The sequence below is a fragment of the Balaenoptera ricei genome, chromosome 6, assembly GCF_028023285.1.
Source record: "Balaenoptera ricei isolate mBalRic1 chromosome 6, mBalRic1.hap2, whole genome shotgun sequence".
In the NCBI taxonomy this organism is placed as follows: domain Eukaryota; kingdom Metazoa; phylum Chordata; class Mammalia; order Artiodactyla; family Balaenopteridae; genus Balaenoptera; species Balaenoptera ricei.
In genome coordinates, this window is record NC_082644.1 from 22,948,896 (window position 1) to 22,968,008 (window position 19,113).

A 19,113-nucleotide genomic window follows, 5' to 3' on the forward strand; every position below is an offset into this window, starting at 1 on the left:
AATCTAATTTGAATTGATGCCAACTTAACTTCAATAACATAAAAAAGCTCACTACTATACCACACCACCCTCAGTTTCTGTTATTAATGTCATAGATTACATCATTACACATTTTGTATACAATAAAATAGATTAATAATTTTTATGCATTTGTATTTTAAACGCTTTAGAAAATAAAAGTCAGGCTCAACCAAAATTACAGTAATAGTAGCTTTTACAGTTGCCCATGCATTTACCTTTACCCTAATTTCTTTATATGGCTTCAAGTTACTATCTTCCTTTCATTTCAACCTGAAGCACTCCCTTTAACATTTCTTGGAGGGAAGGTCTGGTGGTAATGACCTCCCTCAGCTTTTTAAAATCTAGGGGTGTCATTTCTCCCTCATTTTTGAAGAGTAGCTTTATTGGATATAAAGTCGCCCATCAACAGTTTTTTTTTCCTTTAAGCATATTGAGTATATCAACCCACTGACTTCTGGCCTTCAAGCTTTCTGATGAGAAATTGACAGATAACCTCATTGGGGATCACTTGTATGTGATGAGTCACTTCTCTCTTGCTGCTTTCAAGATCGTCTCTTTGTCTCTGTCTTTCAACATTTTGATTATAATGTATCTCAGTGTGAGTATTTTTGAGTTTATTCTATTTGGAGTTTTTGAGCTTCTTGGATTTGTAGATGCATTTATTGCAATTTCAATCCTTTAAATTTGGGGAGTTTTCAGGCGTTATTCATTTCGTTCCTTTCTCTCTCTCTTCTCCTGATGGCATTCCCACAATGCCTATGTTGGTCCACTTGATGGTGTTTCACAGGTCTCTTAGGCTCTGTTCAATTTTCTTCATTCTTTTTTCTTTCTGTTCCTTAGACTTGATAATTTCAGTTGTTCTTTCTTTATGTTCACTTATTCTTCCACTTGCACAAATCTGCTTTTTAACCCTTTTGAGGTATTTTTCATTTCAGTTATTGTACTTTTCAGCATCAAAATTTCTTTTTGGTTCTATTTGAAAATAATTTATTCTCTTCATTGATATTTTTTAATATATTATTTTCCTTTGTCCATGTCTTCCTTTAGCTCTTTGAGTGTCTTTAAAAGAGTTGTTTTAAAATCTTTGTCTAGTAATTTTGACATCTCTGCTTCCTCAGGTACATTTTCTGTTGCTTTATTTTGCTTCTTTGAATCAGCTATACATTCTTGTTTCTTTGTATGCCTTGTTGTTTTTTTATTGAAAATTGGACTTTTGAATTTGATAACATGGAAACTGGGGAAATCAGATTTTCCCTTTTCCTCAGAGTTTGGTACTTTAAAAAGTTGCTATAAGGTGTCTCTGTATTGGAGTAAAAGCTTAAGATCTTCTGCATGTCTTTTCTGAGCTCCATATTTCCCTAGGTATGCATGGTGGCTTTCTAAATTCCCCCATATACATAGTTGCTTTTGAATATCAAAAACAAACAAACAAACAAAAAGCAAGCAAACAAAAAAACAGGTGGCTCTTTTAAACCTCCTGGAAATTACTTCAGCTGGTGGCAGTTGGAACATTGGTGGCCAGCCTCCATATCCACACTTCAGCAGTGAGAGCAGTAATTCACAGTTAGAACCAAGAACCTACATGTGGATGACAAGGATCTTATTGGCCACCCTGGCTCCAGAGGAAGCTGCTCCAGAAATTTGGGTTACGTTCTTCACAGCTGTCTGGTATGGGGCTGGGGTAGGGGGCTGAGTAGCTGCAACCACCCTAATGGTTGAAATAAACCAAAATTAATGAAAATGTCCTAGCCAAGCTATCCCCTTGAAGTTACAAGTGTTCAAATAAACTCCAAAGTTCCAAAGTATCCACCTCTGATAGTTTCTCCTAGTACAGTTGCTGTCCAGGTAGAGAGATGAATTCTTGGTGCTTCCAACTTCACTATCTTCCCTGACTTCATTCCCTTGAGGTTTAATCGTAATAGTAATGCATGATAACTTTTTAAACCATTTTGGTTTCCCTGTATTGGAGATCCTGATTTTCTCCTCTTTTATTAAATTTAGTGTCTATCAGCCGTTTATTGGCTACATTAAATAAATAACTTTAAGAAACCTAGATATTTTAATTAATCAGAAAATTACAGTGCACTAACATCCTAGTCAATCAAGTGTCTTCACGGCACTATAGTACCAATTTGTGGGGTAACTGAAATCACTTTTCTTTGCTATTACTAACTGTCATGCAGTATGAAATAATTTAAAGAGTATAAAGGTTCTTGAGGAGAGCAATTTACCTATGTTCTTTTTAAAAATCTTTTATTGGAATATAGTTGATTTACAATGTTGTGTTAGTTTCAGGTGTACAACAAAGGGAATCAGTTATATATATACATGTATCCACTTTTTTTTTTTTTTAAGATTCTTTTCCCATATAGGCCATTACAGAGTATTGAGTAGCATTCCATGTGCTATACAGCAGGTTCTTATTAGTTATCTCTTTTATATATAATAGTGTGTATATGTCAATACCAGTCTCCCAATTTATTCCTCCCCCCCTTATCCCCTGGTAACCACAAGTTTGTTTTCTACATCTGTGACTCTACTTATATTTTGTAAATAAGCTCATTTGTATCATTTATTTAGATTCCACATGTAAGTGATATCATATGATATTTGTCTTTCTGTGTCTGGCTTACTTCACTCAGTATGACAATCTCTAGGTCCATCCATGTTGTTGCAAATGACATTATTTTGTTCTTTTTTATGGCTGAGTAATATTCCATTGTGTGTATATATATATATATATATATATATATATATATATATATATATATCACATCTTCTTTATCCATTCCTTTGTTGATGGACATTTAGGTTGCTTCCATGTCCTGGCTATTGTAAATAGTGCTGCAAAAAACATTGGGGTGCACATATCTTTTCAAATTATGGTTTTCTCTGGGTATATGCCCAGGAGGGGGATTGATGGATGATATTGTAGCTCTATTTTTAGTTTTTTAAGGAACCTCCATACTGTTTTCTATAGTGGCTGTACCAGTTTACATTCCTACCAACAGTGTAGGAGGGTTCCGTTTTCTCCACACCCTCTCCAGCATTTATTGTTTGTAGGTTTTTGATGACAGCCATTCTGGCCAGTGTGAGGTGATACCTCATTGTAGTTGTGATTTGCATTTCTCTAATAATTAGTGACGTTGAGCATCTTTTTATGTGCTTTTTGGCCATCTGTATGTCTTATTTGGAGAAATGTCTGTTTAGGTCTTCTGCCCATTTTTTGATTGAGTTATTTGTTTTTTTGATATTGAGCTGCATGAGCTGTTTGTATATTTTGGAGATTAATCCCTTGTCAATTGCTTCATTTGCAAATATTTTCTCCCATTCTGAGGGTTGTCCTTTTGTTTTGTTTATGGTTTCCTTTGCTGTGCAAAAGCTTTTAAGTTTCATTAGGTCCCATTTGTTTATTTTTGTTTTTATTTTCATAACTCTAGGAGGTGGATTAAAAAAGATCTTGCTGCGATTTATGTCAAAAAGTGTTCTGCTTATGTTTTCCTTTAAGGGTTTTATAGTGTCTGGTTTTACATTTAGGTCTTTAATCCATTTTGAGTTTATTTTTTTGTATGGTGTTAGGAAGTGTTGTAATTTCATTCTTTTACATGTAGCTGTCCAGTTTTCCCAACACCACTTATTGAAGAGGCTGTCTTTTCTCCACTGTATATCGTTGCCTCCTTTGTCATAGACTAGTTGACCATAGGTGCGTGGGTTTATCTCTGGGCTTCCTATCTTGTTCCATTGATCTATATTTCTGTTTTTGTGCCAGTACCATATTGTCTTGATGACTGTAGCTTTGTAGTATAGTGTGAAGTCAGGGAGTCTGATTCCTCCAGCTCCGTTTTTTTCCCTCAAGACTGCTTTGGCTATTTGGGGTCTTTTTTGTCTCTATACAAATTTTAAGATTTTTTGTTCTAGTTCTGTAAAAAATGCCATTGGTAATTTGATAGGGATTGCATTGAATCTGTAGATTGCTTTGGGTAGTATAGTCATTTTCACAATATTTCTTCTTCCAGTCCAAGAACATGGTACATCTCTCCATCTGTTTGTGTCATCTTTGATTTATTTCATCAGTATCTTACAGTTTCCTGAGTACAGGTCTTTTGCCTCCTTAGGTAGGTTTATTCCTAGGTATTTTATTCTTTTTGTTGTGATTATCTATATTCTTGGCATTAACATTTACTAATAGAATGAGTTCCTTCTGGGAAAAATCAGCTTGAGTGACTTCAAAGTTTTGGAGAGTACCACCATGGTAAAAATAGGTGGGTAAGTATAGATAGATTTCAGCGTGAAAAATTATCAATTTGCCTTTAATAGCCCTGAGTTTGGTGCTATAAGTGCACTTAAAGGCATGACTTAACAAAGAGGGATTTAGAAAGGAAATGCCGTTGACTTCCCAAGCTGTGCACTCCATGGGATACAGTTTTGTAATAAAGACCGTAGAAAATTACGAAACTTCTGAAAGAAACTTCCTGTCTGTGTATGTATATGTGTGTGTTTACAGTTTATACTGGATTAGGATTGTAAACCTTGATAGTGTCTAAAAATATTAAAGGGGAATATGAGGATGTAAGCCAAATAAATGAGGACTGCTAGAATGTTTAATTGTGTATTAGTCTTTTATTAGCAGTGTATGTTCTTCAGGAAGCAGCTGCCTGAGAACCCATCTCCTGAGAAAAAACAGCTCTGAGTTTGAAATTCAGGGCTCTCAGAATGAAAAGTGGTGACCCTCTAGAATTTTAGTCTTATCACTAAATTTGCAAAGTTGGATTAGACCAAGCCCAGCTCTTTATCAACTGCATTATTATTCTCTTCCTTGGGCCTTGGTTAACTCATCCATGGAATTGTGGAGTCACACTAGATATCCTTAAAGTCCCTCTTAAATGCATGTCCTCTGGTCGCACACATGTCAGTCCTCTAGTTAAACTTTCTGTGCCACAGATGTTGTTTTGTATAGCATCCTGCAAGTGTTGTCCAACTCTGCTGAGAGGGCTCCAGGCAGACCAGGAGAGTCTGGGTTCATTACAAACATCCCTCTTTGAAAACCAATGTCCGTGGTATTCACCTATCTTTTCTTAGCTAGTTGGATCTTACTTCCATATGTTACTACTCCTCCGTTAGGTCTTATACTCTCAGCCAATCTTAGACATGGCCATTGAGTTCTAAGGAAAAATTTTCAGAATCCTCATCTCCTGTTTGTTTTCCTCTAGAGCTACATTTGTTCATTAATGTGCCTTTTGTAATGTGGTATCCACCCTGACTGAAGCTACTAAAATAGTCTAATTACTAATCAGTATGTTGAGACTGTTGCTGTGATCCTTCAGTGGTTAGACATGTTCTTCATACTTACTATTTCATACTTACTAGTCAGTATGAATTTTAAAATTAAAGTGCATATTTAATCTAGTATTTATTTTTCCTCTTTTAGTCCTCTTAAAGTATTAATGGTGTCTCTTATAATCAATAATTCTTGTGCTGGAAAAGTAATAAGGTGCTCTGATGTTTGCACAAGTTTCTAATAATGTACCAAAAGATAAAGTATATAAAGTACAACTATCTTGCCATAATCAGTCCTAAGGAATTGGTTTTCGTTCTGGAATTATACTTGAATTTCAATTTATTAAACCCACGCCCATTTCTCTCCCCTGTGCTATTTATATTTATAATCATATGAGTATTATTTTAGCTGTTACAGATCCAGGTAGCTGCTATTTGATGTTGACTCTCCACTTCTGTTCAACTGCTAATGATAGCAAGAGCTCTGTGGTCCCATAGGACTCATATTTTATTGTATTGCTATGGCTGCCATGCTTGTTATTTCCTCAGCCTCTTCTGCAGAATGAATTCTGTAGGAATTTTTACGTAATTTCAATTTTGAATTTTGTTTAACATAACAGCATGCTTACTTTTAAACATAAAGGAAGGAGACTGATTGATTTCTACTCTTTGCCATCCTATTTATTTATTTATTTATTTAATTGTGGTCTAGTTGGTGTACAATGTTGTGCCAATCTCTGTTGTACAGCAAAGTGACTCAGTTATACACATAGAGACATTTTTAAAAATATTATTTTCCATTATGGTTTATCCCAGGAGATTGGATACAGTTCCCTGTGCTTGGGTATAGTTCCCTGTGCTATGCAGTAGGACCTTGTTGTTTATCCATCCTGTATATAATAGTTTGCATCTGCTATAAAATAAAATTCATTTAAAATAAAATTTATTTTCAGCTATAAAATAATTAAGTCATAGGGATGTAATGTACAGCATGGTGACTACAGTTAATAATACTGTACTGCGTATTTGAAAGTTGCTAAGAGAGTAGATCTTAAAAGTTCTCATCAGGACTTCCCTGGTGGCGCAGTGGTTAAGAATCCGCCTGTCAATGCAGGGGACATGGGTTCAATCCCTGGTCCGGGAAGATCCCACGTGCCTTGGAGCAACTAAGCCAGTGAGCCACAGCTACTGAGCCGGTGTGCCCTAGAGCCCACGTGCTGCAACTACTGAAGCCTGCGCGCTCTAGGGCCCATGTGCCACAACCACTGAGCCCACATGCTGAAACTACTGAAGCCCACGTGCCTAGAGCCCGTGCTCCACAACAAGAGAAGCCACTGCAATGAGAAGCCCCTGCCTGCTGCAACTAGAGAAAGCCCACATGCAGCAACAAAGACCCAGCACAGCCAAAAGAAAATAAATTTAAAAAAAAAAAGTTCTCATCACAAGAAAAAAATTCTTGTGTATGGTGATGGATGCTAACTAGATCTGTTGTGGTGATCATTTTGCAATATATGTAAATATTGAATCATTATGTTGTATACTTGAAAGTAATATAATGTTCTATGTCAATTGTACCTCAATTTAAAAAAAGAAAATTTCAAGTATATATGTAAGTTGGAGAAGAGAAATGGAGGAGTATTTAGAGGTGGATATGGAGGTCAAAAGAGGTATTATGTATTTATTTTTTAAGATGCAAAACGTATGGTACCATTGTATGCTGATTGTAATGATTAAATAAAATTTTTATTGTTTATCCATGAGGTGGTGGTGTTGAATATCTGGGGCAGTATACTGCCTTGTATCTTTTTGTTGGAGAGAGTAGATAGATTCTGGTGCAAAGTGGAAGGTTTGGTCTCTGAACGGGGCATGGACAGTGAATCCACTGTGTCAGGAGGGAAGGCAGGGTGCATGGACACAATGGCCTGTAGGTGGGCAGATGTGGGGAAAATAGGGAAGTTGCCTTCCGATTGCTTCTGTCTTCTCAGGCCTATGGAAATGTCACATACAAATTGGCACTTGCCATCTACCTCTACAAAAATTAAATTATGAGCCACTGCATCTGCTGACCTTCAACACCCCCTGAAAGGAATTCAGGGTGGAGATCAGAAATGAGGCACTCTGTGCTCTGGAAAAAACTGGCAGAACAGGTCCTTAGACAGTTAGATATTTTCAGGAGATGATTTTATGAGCCCAATTCTTGCATCTCCTCATATTTAGAAAAGCACTAAAAAATTCTTCATGGTGATGTCTGCTCCTCATGACTAGCAGTAACCTTCACGAAACTAGCAGGACCTTCTGCAAAAAATATCTGCTTGATTGCATGTACTCCTCCTTCACCAAAATCACATATATAGTGACCTTCCCCACTTCCTCTTTGGAGCACTTTCTCAGAGCTATTCGATATGCTGTCTCCCAGGCTATAGTCCTCATTTTGCCCCAGATAAAACTTAACTCACAACTCTCACGCTGTGCAATTGTTTTTAGTCAGCAGAAGCAAGTCATCAGCTGAGGGTGGTCACTGAGGAGGAGACTTGGGAAGTTTTCAGAAAGAGAAGATGTGAAGTATGAAATAATTTAGGAGCATGAGAGAGTGAACAGACAAAGGAATATGTTAGAATTGTTGGGCAACAATGAGGGCCCTTGTGAAGTTATTGGTCGTGAGTTAAAGTGAGACCAAAACTTAGACATCTTAGAGGAGGTCTGGTCCGGGTCAAATCCTGGTTGTTCCTGTTAGTTAGATTCATCACCTGGACCAGGTCCATTCATTGATGCCTGAGCCCCATGGAGGAGAGGACAAAGAGTTAGACGTGAAAACAAAAAAACTGTCAACAAAAGCTCTGAAATTTTGATACGTCTTTAAATTTTGTAAACCAAAGCAGAAAAGAAGACCATGTCCTCTCTCCTGCCCCTCATCAAGGGGCACCTCAAGGAATCTCCTGCTTTGCCACTGGTGGAATTTTCGGCCACACCAGGTGAGGATGGTAGTGCCTTTGAGGAACTTTATGGAACCTGATGAATGTGGAAGAGCTGGAGGACATCGCAGGTCCCAGGAAGATGTAGAGGATTAATGTGTAAATATCACATGGTAACTAACTAGAATGTTTCATCATCAACTACAAGACCCCTCTGGGAAAGCCCAGAAGGGCTTAAATGCGCTTAACTCATTACAGGCTTATAGTAGGAAGATTTCTAAACCTGGTTTTCCAAGATTCCTGTTCTCTGATTCTTCATTCAAACACTAATCTGGATACTGCTGTGAAGAGAATTTGCAGTTGTAGTTAAAACTGAATGGATTGATCTTAATACATAGAGTTTATCCAGGTGGACTGGACCCAATCAGGTAAGCACTTTGCGTACAGAGTTTGCTCCATCTGGCAGCAGAAGAGAAGGTCAGAGAGATTTGATGTACAAGGTGACTTGATAGATCATTGCTGGCTTGAAGGCAGAGGAAAACACATGAAAAGGAATGTGGGTGGTCTTAAGATGCTGAGAAAGGACTCTGGGTGACAGCCAGAAAATAAGGGACCTAACACTTCCAACAGCAAGGAACCGTACTCTAACAACCTAAATGAGCCTAGAGGCAGATGTCTTCCTAGAGCCTCCAGACAAGGAATCTGCCTTGCTAACACCTTCCTCTCAGCCTTATGATACTCTGACCATTGAATCCAGCCTGCTGTAAACTATACGTTAATAAATGGGTGTTATTTGAAGCCACTTAGCTTGTGGTAATCTGTTATGCATCAACAGGAAACTAATACATAGTCCTTTACATTTCGTTTGCTCAGGAGCCAGATGAGTTTCAGAACTGGGTCATTTGTGCCTATGCAGGTGGCACTCAGCCAAGTAAACTGCGGCCATGTGCTATCAAGTTCTCTCTCAAATTCACCAATATACCTGGGAGTTGTGCTGGTCTCCATAGCGGTTCAGTTAACGAGGTCTTTTTCTCAAACTTGGTGGGTTGATTTTGAGCATGATTCAATTGCAAAATAATTGTTTAACATAACTCTATCCATAAATTGTTATTTGTTTATTAACGGAGAGATATTAAAACTTTTTTACAAAGAATAAAAATCTTCACTTTCAGTTTTATGTTTCATTTTTTTTTCACTTTACTAATTTCGTTCTGAGAGAGGAAGCCTAGTCTTTTTAACAAACGATGCTGGAGAAAACGGATGTCCACAGGCTAAAAAAACTCAACCCAAACTTCACCCCTTTCACACTAATTAACTCAAAAATGGATCACAAAATTAAATATAAAATATAATACTATAAAACTTTTAGAAAAAATACTGGGAGAAAACCTCTGGGATCTAGGGCTAGGCAAGGAGTTCTTTTTTAAGTACATTTTAATGAAATTTTATTTTCAATTGTAGATTGATGTGTACCTTCACTTATTCTGAGAGAAAATAAAATGTATTCAATTTGCCCTTCCAGGTTTGTAGACAAATCACATGAATTGATCATATTATAAACCCATAGTTGGTCAACAGTAGAACCATGCAGTGTTTTCCTGAGGAGAAACCTTTCTTTATGTTCATGAAATTTTTGGAGGATTAGGGCTGTAACTAGAGGGTCGGGGTAAGCTGGGGATTCTGCCAGTGGAGGTGAGAGCAGGGAGGGAATTCACCAAACCCAAGGACAGGCAAACCTGTCAGAAACTGCTGGAGAGAGAGGACAGTTACTTGGGATTCAAATCTGCTGATCAACCTTGGTGTGCTATGTTTTGTGGAACAATACAAATAGTATTTTCCAGCAAAAACTGGAATAGGTAATGCAAATTTAAGGATGCTAAAACGCACACATATGTATGTGCATATATACATACACAAAACATATATATGTATACATGTATATATCTGTATATATACGTCTGTGTATTTTTTCCAGCTTTATTGAAGTATGATTGACAAATAAAAATTGTATATTTTTAGGTTGTACAATATAATGTTTTGATCTACATACACATTGTGAAAATGATTCCACAATCATTTCACAAAGTGAAATCAGGAAATCATACCATAATCAAGCTAATTTACATATTCATTATTTCCCATAGTTATCTTTTGTGTGCGTGTGTGCCTGTGTGTCTGTGTGTGTGGTGAGAACACTTGAGATCTATTCTTCTAGAAAACTTCAAGTATACAGTACATTATTATTAACTATAGTCACCATGCTGTACATGAAATTTCTAGAACTACTCATAACTGAAAGTTTGTACTCTCCATATTTGTAATTTAAATTGTTAGGCAATAAATATGCAGGCATATTTTCCTATCCTCTCTCTTACACATCTTTCAAATAATGTTTTGAAACATTTTCAGTTTTTTCAGTAATTCAAATATAATTTTCAAACAGTCAAAAAAGCACACGGAGTTGTTTTTCACTACCCTATTTTACATATATTTGTTAGTAAATAAATGGTTCTCCAGACTGTTCAGCATATTAAATGTTAAAGTAAACAAGGGATAGTTGCTCCTTATTTTTAGAACAGTAGATTTACAATATATGTAGCTGTTACAAGTCACATATTTAAATTATTTTAAACATCTTCTTTGGTAATAGTTTTTTTTTTATGACTTTGTGTCAAAATAGAAACAATACCTCGAAGTAAATTTGCTTTTTAATCCATATTCTGTGAACACCTAAATTTTACAATGAAAAATTTCAAAAGCTACAAGGATATCCATATTTGAAATATAAAATAAATGATAAATTCAATAATTGGGAATTTTCTTTGCCCTATTAAACATCAATTTTTAATGCTGTTTTATTCTTACAGATTCTTCTCAAAATATATTGGCTACTTGAGAGATGTCATTACACTCCTGTGATTTATACAGAAGGTAAGTTAGAAAACTTTAATTCTTGTGTCCATTAATTAACAAACTTTTAATAAACACTTTTCATCAGGGACTAGAGTAAGTACTGGCAATGTGGTCAGACATGCTTCACTCCTCTCTCTTGCCTGCAAGGAGCTTTCAGTGTAGTGAGGTGGATGGACCTAGAGTCTGTCATACAGAGTGAAGTAAGTCAGAAAGAGAAAAACAAATACCGTATGCTAACACGTATATATGGAATCTAAGAAAAAAAAAAAAAAAGGTCATGAAGAACCTAGGGGCAGGACGGAAATAAAGACACAGACCTACTAGAGAATGGACTTGAGGATATGGGGAGGGGGAAGGGTAAGCTGTGACAAAGTGAGAGAGTGGCATGGACATATATACACTACCAAATGTAAAATAGATAGCTAGTGGGAAGCAGCCACATAGCACAGGGAGATCAGCTCGGTGCTTTGTGACCACATAGAGGGGTGGGATAGGGAGGGTGGGAGGGAGGGAGACACAAGAGGGAAGAGATATGGGAACATATGTATATGTATAACTAATACACTTTGTTATAAAGCAGAAACTAACACACCATTGTAAAGCAATTATACTCCAATAAAGATGTTAAAAAAAAAAAAAAAGATATGCAGTGGTTGTCACAGGGGAGAAATGCAAAGTGGTCTAGGCAACACAGCACAGGGGACCAGTCCTCATTGGGGCAGTAGAGAAGGCTTTCTGGAGTAAGCAGTGTTTAGTGAAAGGGCTGAAGAATGGGGGTGTTCTCCACGGGGTGCCAGAGTTAGCTGGTTAGGATGAGATCATTCCAACGTCTATGTTCTCCAGCCAAAACAACCAGGAACACACCTGGGAACCAATTTAGTCTAGAACAAGTTGGATTTATTACTCATGGCAGTGAGGGAAGACACACACCATGGGGAATCCTGGGGTGTCTCAGTAAGAGGGTGTTAGAAAAGAGCTACTACAAGATTTGGGCTTTAGTTGGGTGACTTGGGAGAGGGTCTAAAAGTGATGGGCCACTTTAAATTGGATGCTGAAAGCCAAGGCAATTCTATAATTCATCTCAATAAATTTTAGCTACAAGAGGGAAGACTATAGTCAAAATAAAGCCATTACTGGAAACAAAGTAGATGTCACTCATTTTAACCAAGAGAATGGAGTGTTTGGTATTTTGGGGGGATGGCACAGTGACTTCTTTTTCTGTACTTAGAAAACAGTTGTGAATTGCCTTCACTTTATCTCACTTCATCATTATCTCAGAGTAATCTTGCTTGGCATTGGTATTCTGTGATACCTTTTGGTATTTATGTCCAGGCTTACCTCTGGATATCATCAGGGCTGTTGTTGTTTTTGCTTTTTCTTTTTTTTTCTCTCACAAGACAAATGAAGCATGGGGGAAGCATTTAGCTTCAATTGGAAGGCATCATTCTAGAATTTTAGAAATCAATGGAAAAGTACAGGTCTTCTAGCCAAACCCATACATCTGTTTGTATGAAGGACAAACAGATTAACAGAGTAAGTGCATTGGTAGCTTGAATTTATTTTCTAAGATTTGCTTAGCTCCCCTACTCCCATATTTTATACTTGTTATATTTTGATATAGTAAAAATTCATAAATGTGAACACCACCAGTAAGATTTCAGTTCATCCATCTTCCCTTAAATACTTTCTCAGCCTGGGCACGTTGATTCCCTTTGCTTAGGATTTAAATCTCTTATCAGTACACCTCCCCAACTCTATTCAGTAGGAAACTGGTGAAATGATATCAGAGTGGGATGACATAAAACAAAGAAGACATCCACACGCACAAATAAACTGTATATAAAGTCTGCTCATAATTTGAATACAAAGTGTTTTAATAAAAAAGAATTTAACCACTGCTAAATTATCCATATACTGAGTAAAAGCAAAAATGTTACCCTAATAAAAAGAGTGTAGACATGATAGCCCATGAAGCCATGTGGGATGAAGTTAAAAATAGAGTATGTCTCCAGAGATTATCAGGCAACACTTTTTTCAAGTTTGTAATGTATAGTATTTTTTTTACCATTCCTTTTTGTATTGATAAATCAATCATGTCATATCATATCATATATTTTGTATTATATGTCATATCATATCATATCAATCAGTATTTTTTACCATTCCTTTGTGTATTGATACATTAATCATGTCATGTCATATTATATATCATTTATTATATATCATATCATGAAATGTTTCATTTGATGGTCATCTATCTGAGAGCAAGTTGCAAGATTTTCACACTTTCACTGAGTCCTTCACTGGCATCCAGCTTGACCTTGACAAGTATATCTGACCTTCCCGCTGTGTTAGAGATCAGAGTGTGTGAAATATTGACAACTACTGAAGATTACTGGGTAATGTAGACAGTGTGCAGTGGATCAACCAGTATAGACTCTTAAGTCCATTTTCTACGTCTAGTAATGTGTTCAAGTGATTGGTTTTGGCATCAAAACTGAAATACTTCTCTTTCTCAACTTGCTGTTCACACATTATCTTCCAATGGCAAGTGCTGACAACTACAGATGCTGCTTTCACTAAAACTTCATTATTGACTAAACTCCCCTCATCTTAGCTTAAAACCCCTGAATTGGGAGAAAGTGTATCCGATCTGCCTGTGCTTAAGCTGGATCACAGCAGTTGCTTGGCCTAATAGCTGAGACCCTTTCTCAATATGCCAGCTTGTGAGTGTGATCAGTGGTTGTGCACCCTAGGTATATTGATCTGATGTTTAATTTTGTCTAATATTTTTACTCTCCTGCTTACTAGTCAAGTCACTATATCCATAAATTTGACTTCATGAGTCCATTTTTCTTTTCTTTCTTCAGAACTGTTTACCTGATCCAAAACACCTTCCAGTGGATTTTCTATATGTAAAACCTGTTTTTTAAATTAGTAAATAAAACTACTGCCTTCAGAATTTTGCCTCGAAAGCAACAGGACGCTTTCAACAATCTAATGTAAATGCAAACCACTGCATTCTTAACTAAAAGCCATTCTCCTGGGTATGGTGTGTGCTGCTGTTCACCAATCTCTGCTAGATGCTGCCTGAGGTCCCCCTTGCTTCTACACCCTCACACATTCCCCCTGCAGCTCTGATGCTGCTGGAAGGTCCGGAAGTTCCTGCACTGTATTCTAACTGGATCTGTGCTCTTACTACAGACTTGGGGTCCCTACCAATCCACAGCTGCATGGTGTTTGCAGGCAAGTGGGGGGAGAATGGTTCACTTACCTGTGTTATCTGCCCTCTGCCTACAAGGTGAAACTCAGGGCTGACGGGGTCCCTCTGAGTTTCAGAGTTTGGTGAAACAGATATTCTAGAGTTTATTCATGGTTCTCCTTCTCCCTGGACAGGCCACACACATGTGCTTTGCCTGACAGAGCCCAGAGCCCATGGCTGTTTTGGATTCTGGTTTGATTCCTTAGAAAAGGCCAGGAATCTGGTTCATGTCAGTGTTCTCCAACATTTCTATCCTTCTCCTACTCAGTAAAAAGTTTTCTGAGCATGAAGATCCAGTGTGTATATTTATGCATTTGCAAATTAAATGCATGTTCTATGGTTCCGTAATTTATATGCAAGACAAAGATTATACAGATATAGGAATTTTAAAAGAATGAGATGAGGAGGAACGCAAATGGAAGTTCTAACATTTTCTTCCTGCCTCCTAGCATACTGTCTTGTCCACTCTGACTGGCGGGCTTCCCCATCAAGAAGTCTCTTAGTGAAACTCCATGCTGCTCAGGTGAGGGGGTGTGTGGGGACATGGGGGCAAAGCAGGGATGGTATTTCCAGGAACTGGATTTTGTGTACTTTTGCCTTCAACTCTCAAAATCTGCATGGATGACCTTGAATTGCAGGTGGATTCAAGATTCAGAGAGTTAATGTTTTTCATGATGGAGTTCTATCCAGAGAAGTGGATGTGGATCACACTACATTGCATTGTTTTTCCTGGAAGTTTCTTTCTCTTGTTTTTCTTTTCCTTTTAAGCCATGTTATGATGAAAAATAACAGACTGTTATCAAAGAAGGGTAGTATACTCTTAAATACTTTAAGTGGCAAAATGAATTTTTTTTTTTTTTTTTTTTTTTTGCTAAAACAGTAATACGTGCCATAACCTCGTGGTGGTGGAAATAATTTACACTAGGTTTATCATCTGGATGATCTATGAAAAGGATTCTTTCACACAGGTTATATGATGTAGCAGAGGAAGCATTTGGTCTGAGTCAGTTGTGGAAAGCGAATATCTGTATGGTTTGGGGAATCCCTCTCTGTCTCAGGGTCCCCATTTGTTCATTAGGTGACCAGACTACAGAAGAGGCCACAGTCATTTTTTGGTAATGACTTTCCTTCATCATCCTCCTTCTCCTGTTCCCTCCCCACTCCTGCTCTCCTCCTTCTCCTCTTCTTCTTCCTCACCTAATCTCCTTCATCTAAAGTCCTCAGTGAGTCCCCAGACAGACAATGAAGGAGGGCTATAGGGTGTAGGGTGGTGAAAGGCAGGGTCATCTAGGAGTAAATAGAGGGAAGGAGCAGCACCCATCACTTTGGCCAAGTTGTAGTTCCTCCTTCAACTATGGACAAATCTTTTAGGTGGTATCCTGGCCGTGGCCAGCAGACCCTAGACCTGCCTGTCCTTCTTGATCTACTCTTTGCAAATCCTTTCATCAGATAGCTTTGGGGGAGTCCTTCCAGTTTTAATAGACTAAAATTTATGTACTTATTTGTGGGGCAAATGTATCTCAGCTGCCTACCTGAAGTCCCCCCCTTTTTCCTTCTACTGGGAAAGTTCAAGGAAATGTAATGGTTTTTCCAGAAACTGTTTGTGCCGGTTGTTCTGTTTACCCTCATGTTCCATTCCATGACGGATGAGAATGGTCATAGAGCCTAATTTATAAACCGCATATCCTATGCATCACTTATGTAAAAATATTCTAGCCCACAAATCTTAAAAAAAGAATGTTAATGCATCCCATCCAGAGGACCAGCTAAAGCACACACACACACACAAATGCTTAGACCAAAGAGCTGTGTCACTCAAATTTCTTGTTATCAGGATGAGATGAGGCAACTGTGTTTTCCTATGAAACATGCCAGTATTTCCTAAATCCTCATATATTTTGTTGGGAATTACATTATTTTATAATACCTCTTACTAGAATTTAGTTTTATCTCAAATACATGGTTTAGAAATATTAGCTTAAACTTCCAAGAAGAGAGTGTCATTTTCATGAATGTGAGATGTTGTAGTTGTGGGTATCTATAGGAAAACGACGAGCTAGTCTAGTTAGTAAATACTATTGATTGGCTATTAGAGGACATCTGTGGCTACGTTCCAGAGTTCTGTGATTCAGTAACATAAGAAAATGTCACAAAGGGAGCACATTTCAAAAAATTAATAGCTATGATTTTGTAAAACATTTTACAGCCTGAATATTTGTTTTTCTTAATTAAAGAAAATACACAGGGCCCTCACATCAGCTCACTCCTCTCTTTTGAGAGAAAGGACCATGACACTGTTACCCCACAGAGTGACCTGAGAGACTTAACCAGACATAATACTTGACATCTGTACATTATCCAGTTTTTACCATGTAAAGGGCAACAGAATTTATGACCAATGAGAAATATGTAGTCTCAACTGAGTGCAAAATTTGGAAAGTATTAGGCAGACAGTGAGACCTCTATTATTATTATAATAGAAATGCTGATTAAAGATATACTTTCTTTAACAGATGTTAAAATGCCAATTCCCAAGCGATATGAGGTAATATATATTTCAAGCACCAATTAAGTGACATATTTTCTAAGATTTCAAAATTCTTTTAAGCAATGTATCCTTTTTGTAGCCCTATAATAAATAAATAAAATATAAATTTCCTGAGTCTTGGAAAATGCACGTTTCTTATAATTATATAAACTATGAATTCTTCTAAATGGTTCAGAAGTTTAAGTTATCACAGGTGAACATTAGGATTTTTTCACGTTCTAGAGACATGCATCCCATACAACCATCTTGACTGTACTACTGTATTTTAAAAGGAGTAAAATAAACAATATCATTTAATATTAGGCAGTTAAGTACAAATATGCCAGATAATGTAATAGAGATATTGCCAAACATCTGTCACATTTGTGAATAAGCTTCGTGTGTCTGATAAGGTGGCTCACTTCATTGAAAAATAAAGCAAACCTCACAAACCTGGCACAAGCTATTCTGTGTGAAATCCCACGCCATTTGCACAGCTAGGAAGTAGGGGTTAGATGCCTCTTTGCTGGTTCATTTCACCATGGATCCCACTTGCTGTAGGCCTCTCTACATCATGTTTCCAAAGGAGAGAAGTCACTTTGAGTGCAGGAACTTGTCCCCAGCAAAACAAAGCATGTGACCCCCTGATGCCATTTGACTGAACGATATTTAAAATTGGACAAAGATTTTTCCCTCATTAGATGCTGGCAGAGTTTTGCTTCTTTTCAAAGTCTGTCATTCTTTCAACTGTGAGTCAGAGCTCAAGCTAACTAAAACCTGTGAAGGAAAGGATTTTGCGGGTTTTCACGGGGAATCTGTAATTCTTTTTCAGAAGTAATTAAAAACTACACAAGAATTTTCTCTGGGGGCACTGGTACCGATCTCCTGCACCTTCAGTTTGCTACATGGCTTGGGATCCACTCAGAGCCGGCTGGTGGCTCAGGCTCATTTGAGTGGGTGTCAGGCCGCTGTTTGAAGGGTCTCCGTGGTCTCGCCGGGGCGCTGGGCGCCTGTGTGTGGACTGCATGGAATTGCGTGCAGGTCCCTTGAGATTTCTCAGCGAGGGCTCCGCGGAAGGCTCCTGTGAGAGGGCTCTGTGTATAAGGCTCCTGTGAGAGGGCTCTGTGAAGTCTATGTATTATCTCTGAGAGGTCCCCGTGTGGGGTGAGTGTGGGTCCCCGTGTGGGGTGAGTGTGGGTCCCCGTGTGGGGTGAGTGTGGGTCCCCGTGTGGTATCAGTGTGGGTCCCCGTGTGGGGTGAGTGTGGGTCCCCGTGTGGTATCAGTGTGGGTCCCCGTGTGGGGTGAGTGTGGGTCCCCGTGTGGTATCAGTGTGGGTCCCCGTGTGGGGTGAGTGTGGGTCCCCGTGTGGTATCAGTGTGGGTCCCCGTGTGGGGTGAGTGTGGGTCCCCGTGTGGTATCAGTGTGGGTCCCCGTGTGGGGTGAGTGTGGGTCCCCGTGTGGGGTGAGTGTGGGTCCCCGTGTGGGGTGAGTGTGGGTCCCCGTGTGGTATCAGTGTGGGTCCCCGTGTGGGGTGAGTGTGGGTCCCCGTGTGGTATCAGTGTGGGTCCCCGTGTGGGGTGAGTGTGGGTCCCCGTGTGGGGTGAGTGTGGGTCCCCGTGTGGTATCAGTGTGGGTCCCCGTGTGGGGTGAGTGTGGGTCCCCGTGTGGGGTCAGTGTGGGTCCCCCTGTGGGGACTCTTAGTGGGGGGCCCTCCATTGCTGGCCTGTCTGCACCTCACAGAAGGAGAAGGGCAAAGGGACTTGCAGCTTCTTGTTTCTTGCTGTTCTGTCAGTGTCCCTCTGTGTCACTTCTCCCGACAGGTGCCTTGGGCGTCCGGCACCCTCAAACCCAGCACTCACCTCTTGGTGCCCCTGAGAGGACCCGGCAGCAGTCAGGCTCAGGGGCCCCGCTCTGTGCCAGCCTCTCCTGAGCTCTGGAAGTTGTTCTGTGCTCTGGGTCCCAGCCCCTCCCAGGGCCCCTGGCTGTGCCCCCAGTGCTGTGTCTGCCCCGGAGGAGGGGGCCCAGAGGTGAGACCTGGCTCCAGGGAGAAACCACAGCACAAGCAGGCCTGTGGCCGCTCCCCCTCAGCAGGTCCTGGTCCCGCATGTTGGGGTCCTGACAGGCGTAGGGCAGGGCCATTCAAGCTGTCACCTGGATCAGGGGACCCTCCTGGAGCAGGACTCTGCAGCACGGGAGTGAC

The 19,113-nt window shown here is 39.1% G+C and overlaps 1 protein-coding gene across 12 annotated transcripts in view; it reads left to right on the forward strand.

The window, feature by feature from the left end:
- LOC132368245 (uncharacterized) overlaps window positions 1-19,113 on the forward strand; it is a 670,503-nt gene that overhangs the window by 208,281 nt on the left and 443,109 nt on the right. For all 12 annotated transcript variants that reach the window (XR_009504000.1, XR_009504001.1, XR_009503999.1 and 9 more), the window contains exons 5-6: window positions 11,078-11,141; window positions 14,835-14,908. Coding sequence is in view for 9 of the 12 variants with exons in the window: in XM_059927014.1 (XP_059782997.1) it covers window positions 11,078-11,141; window positions 14,835-14,908 (138 nt within the window). In the remaining 3 variants the exon portion in view is untranslated. The remainder of the gene's footprint in view (window positions 1-11,077; window positions 11,142-14,834; window positions 14,909-19,113) is intronic.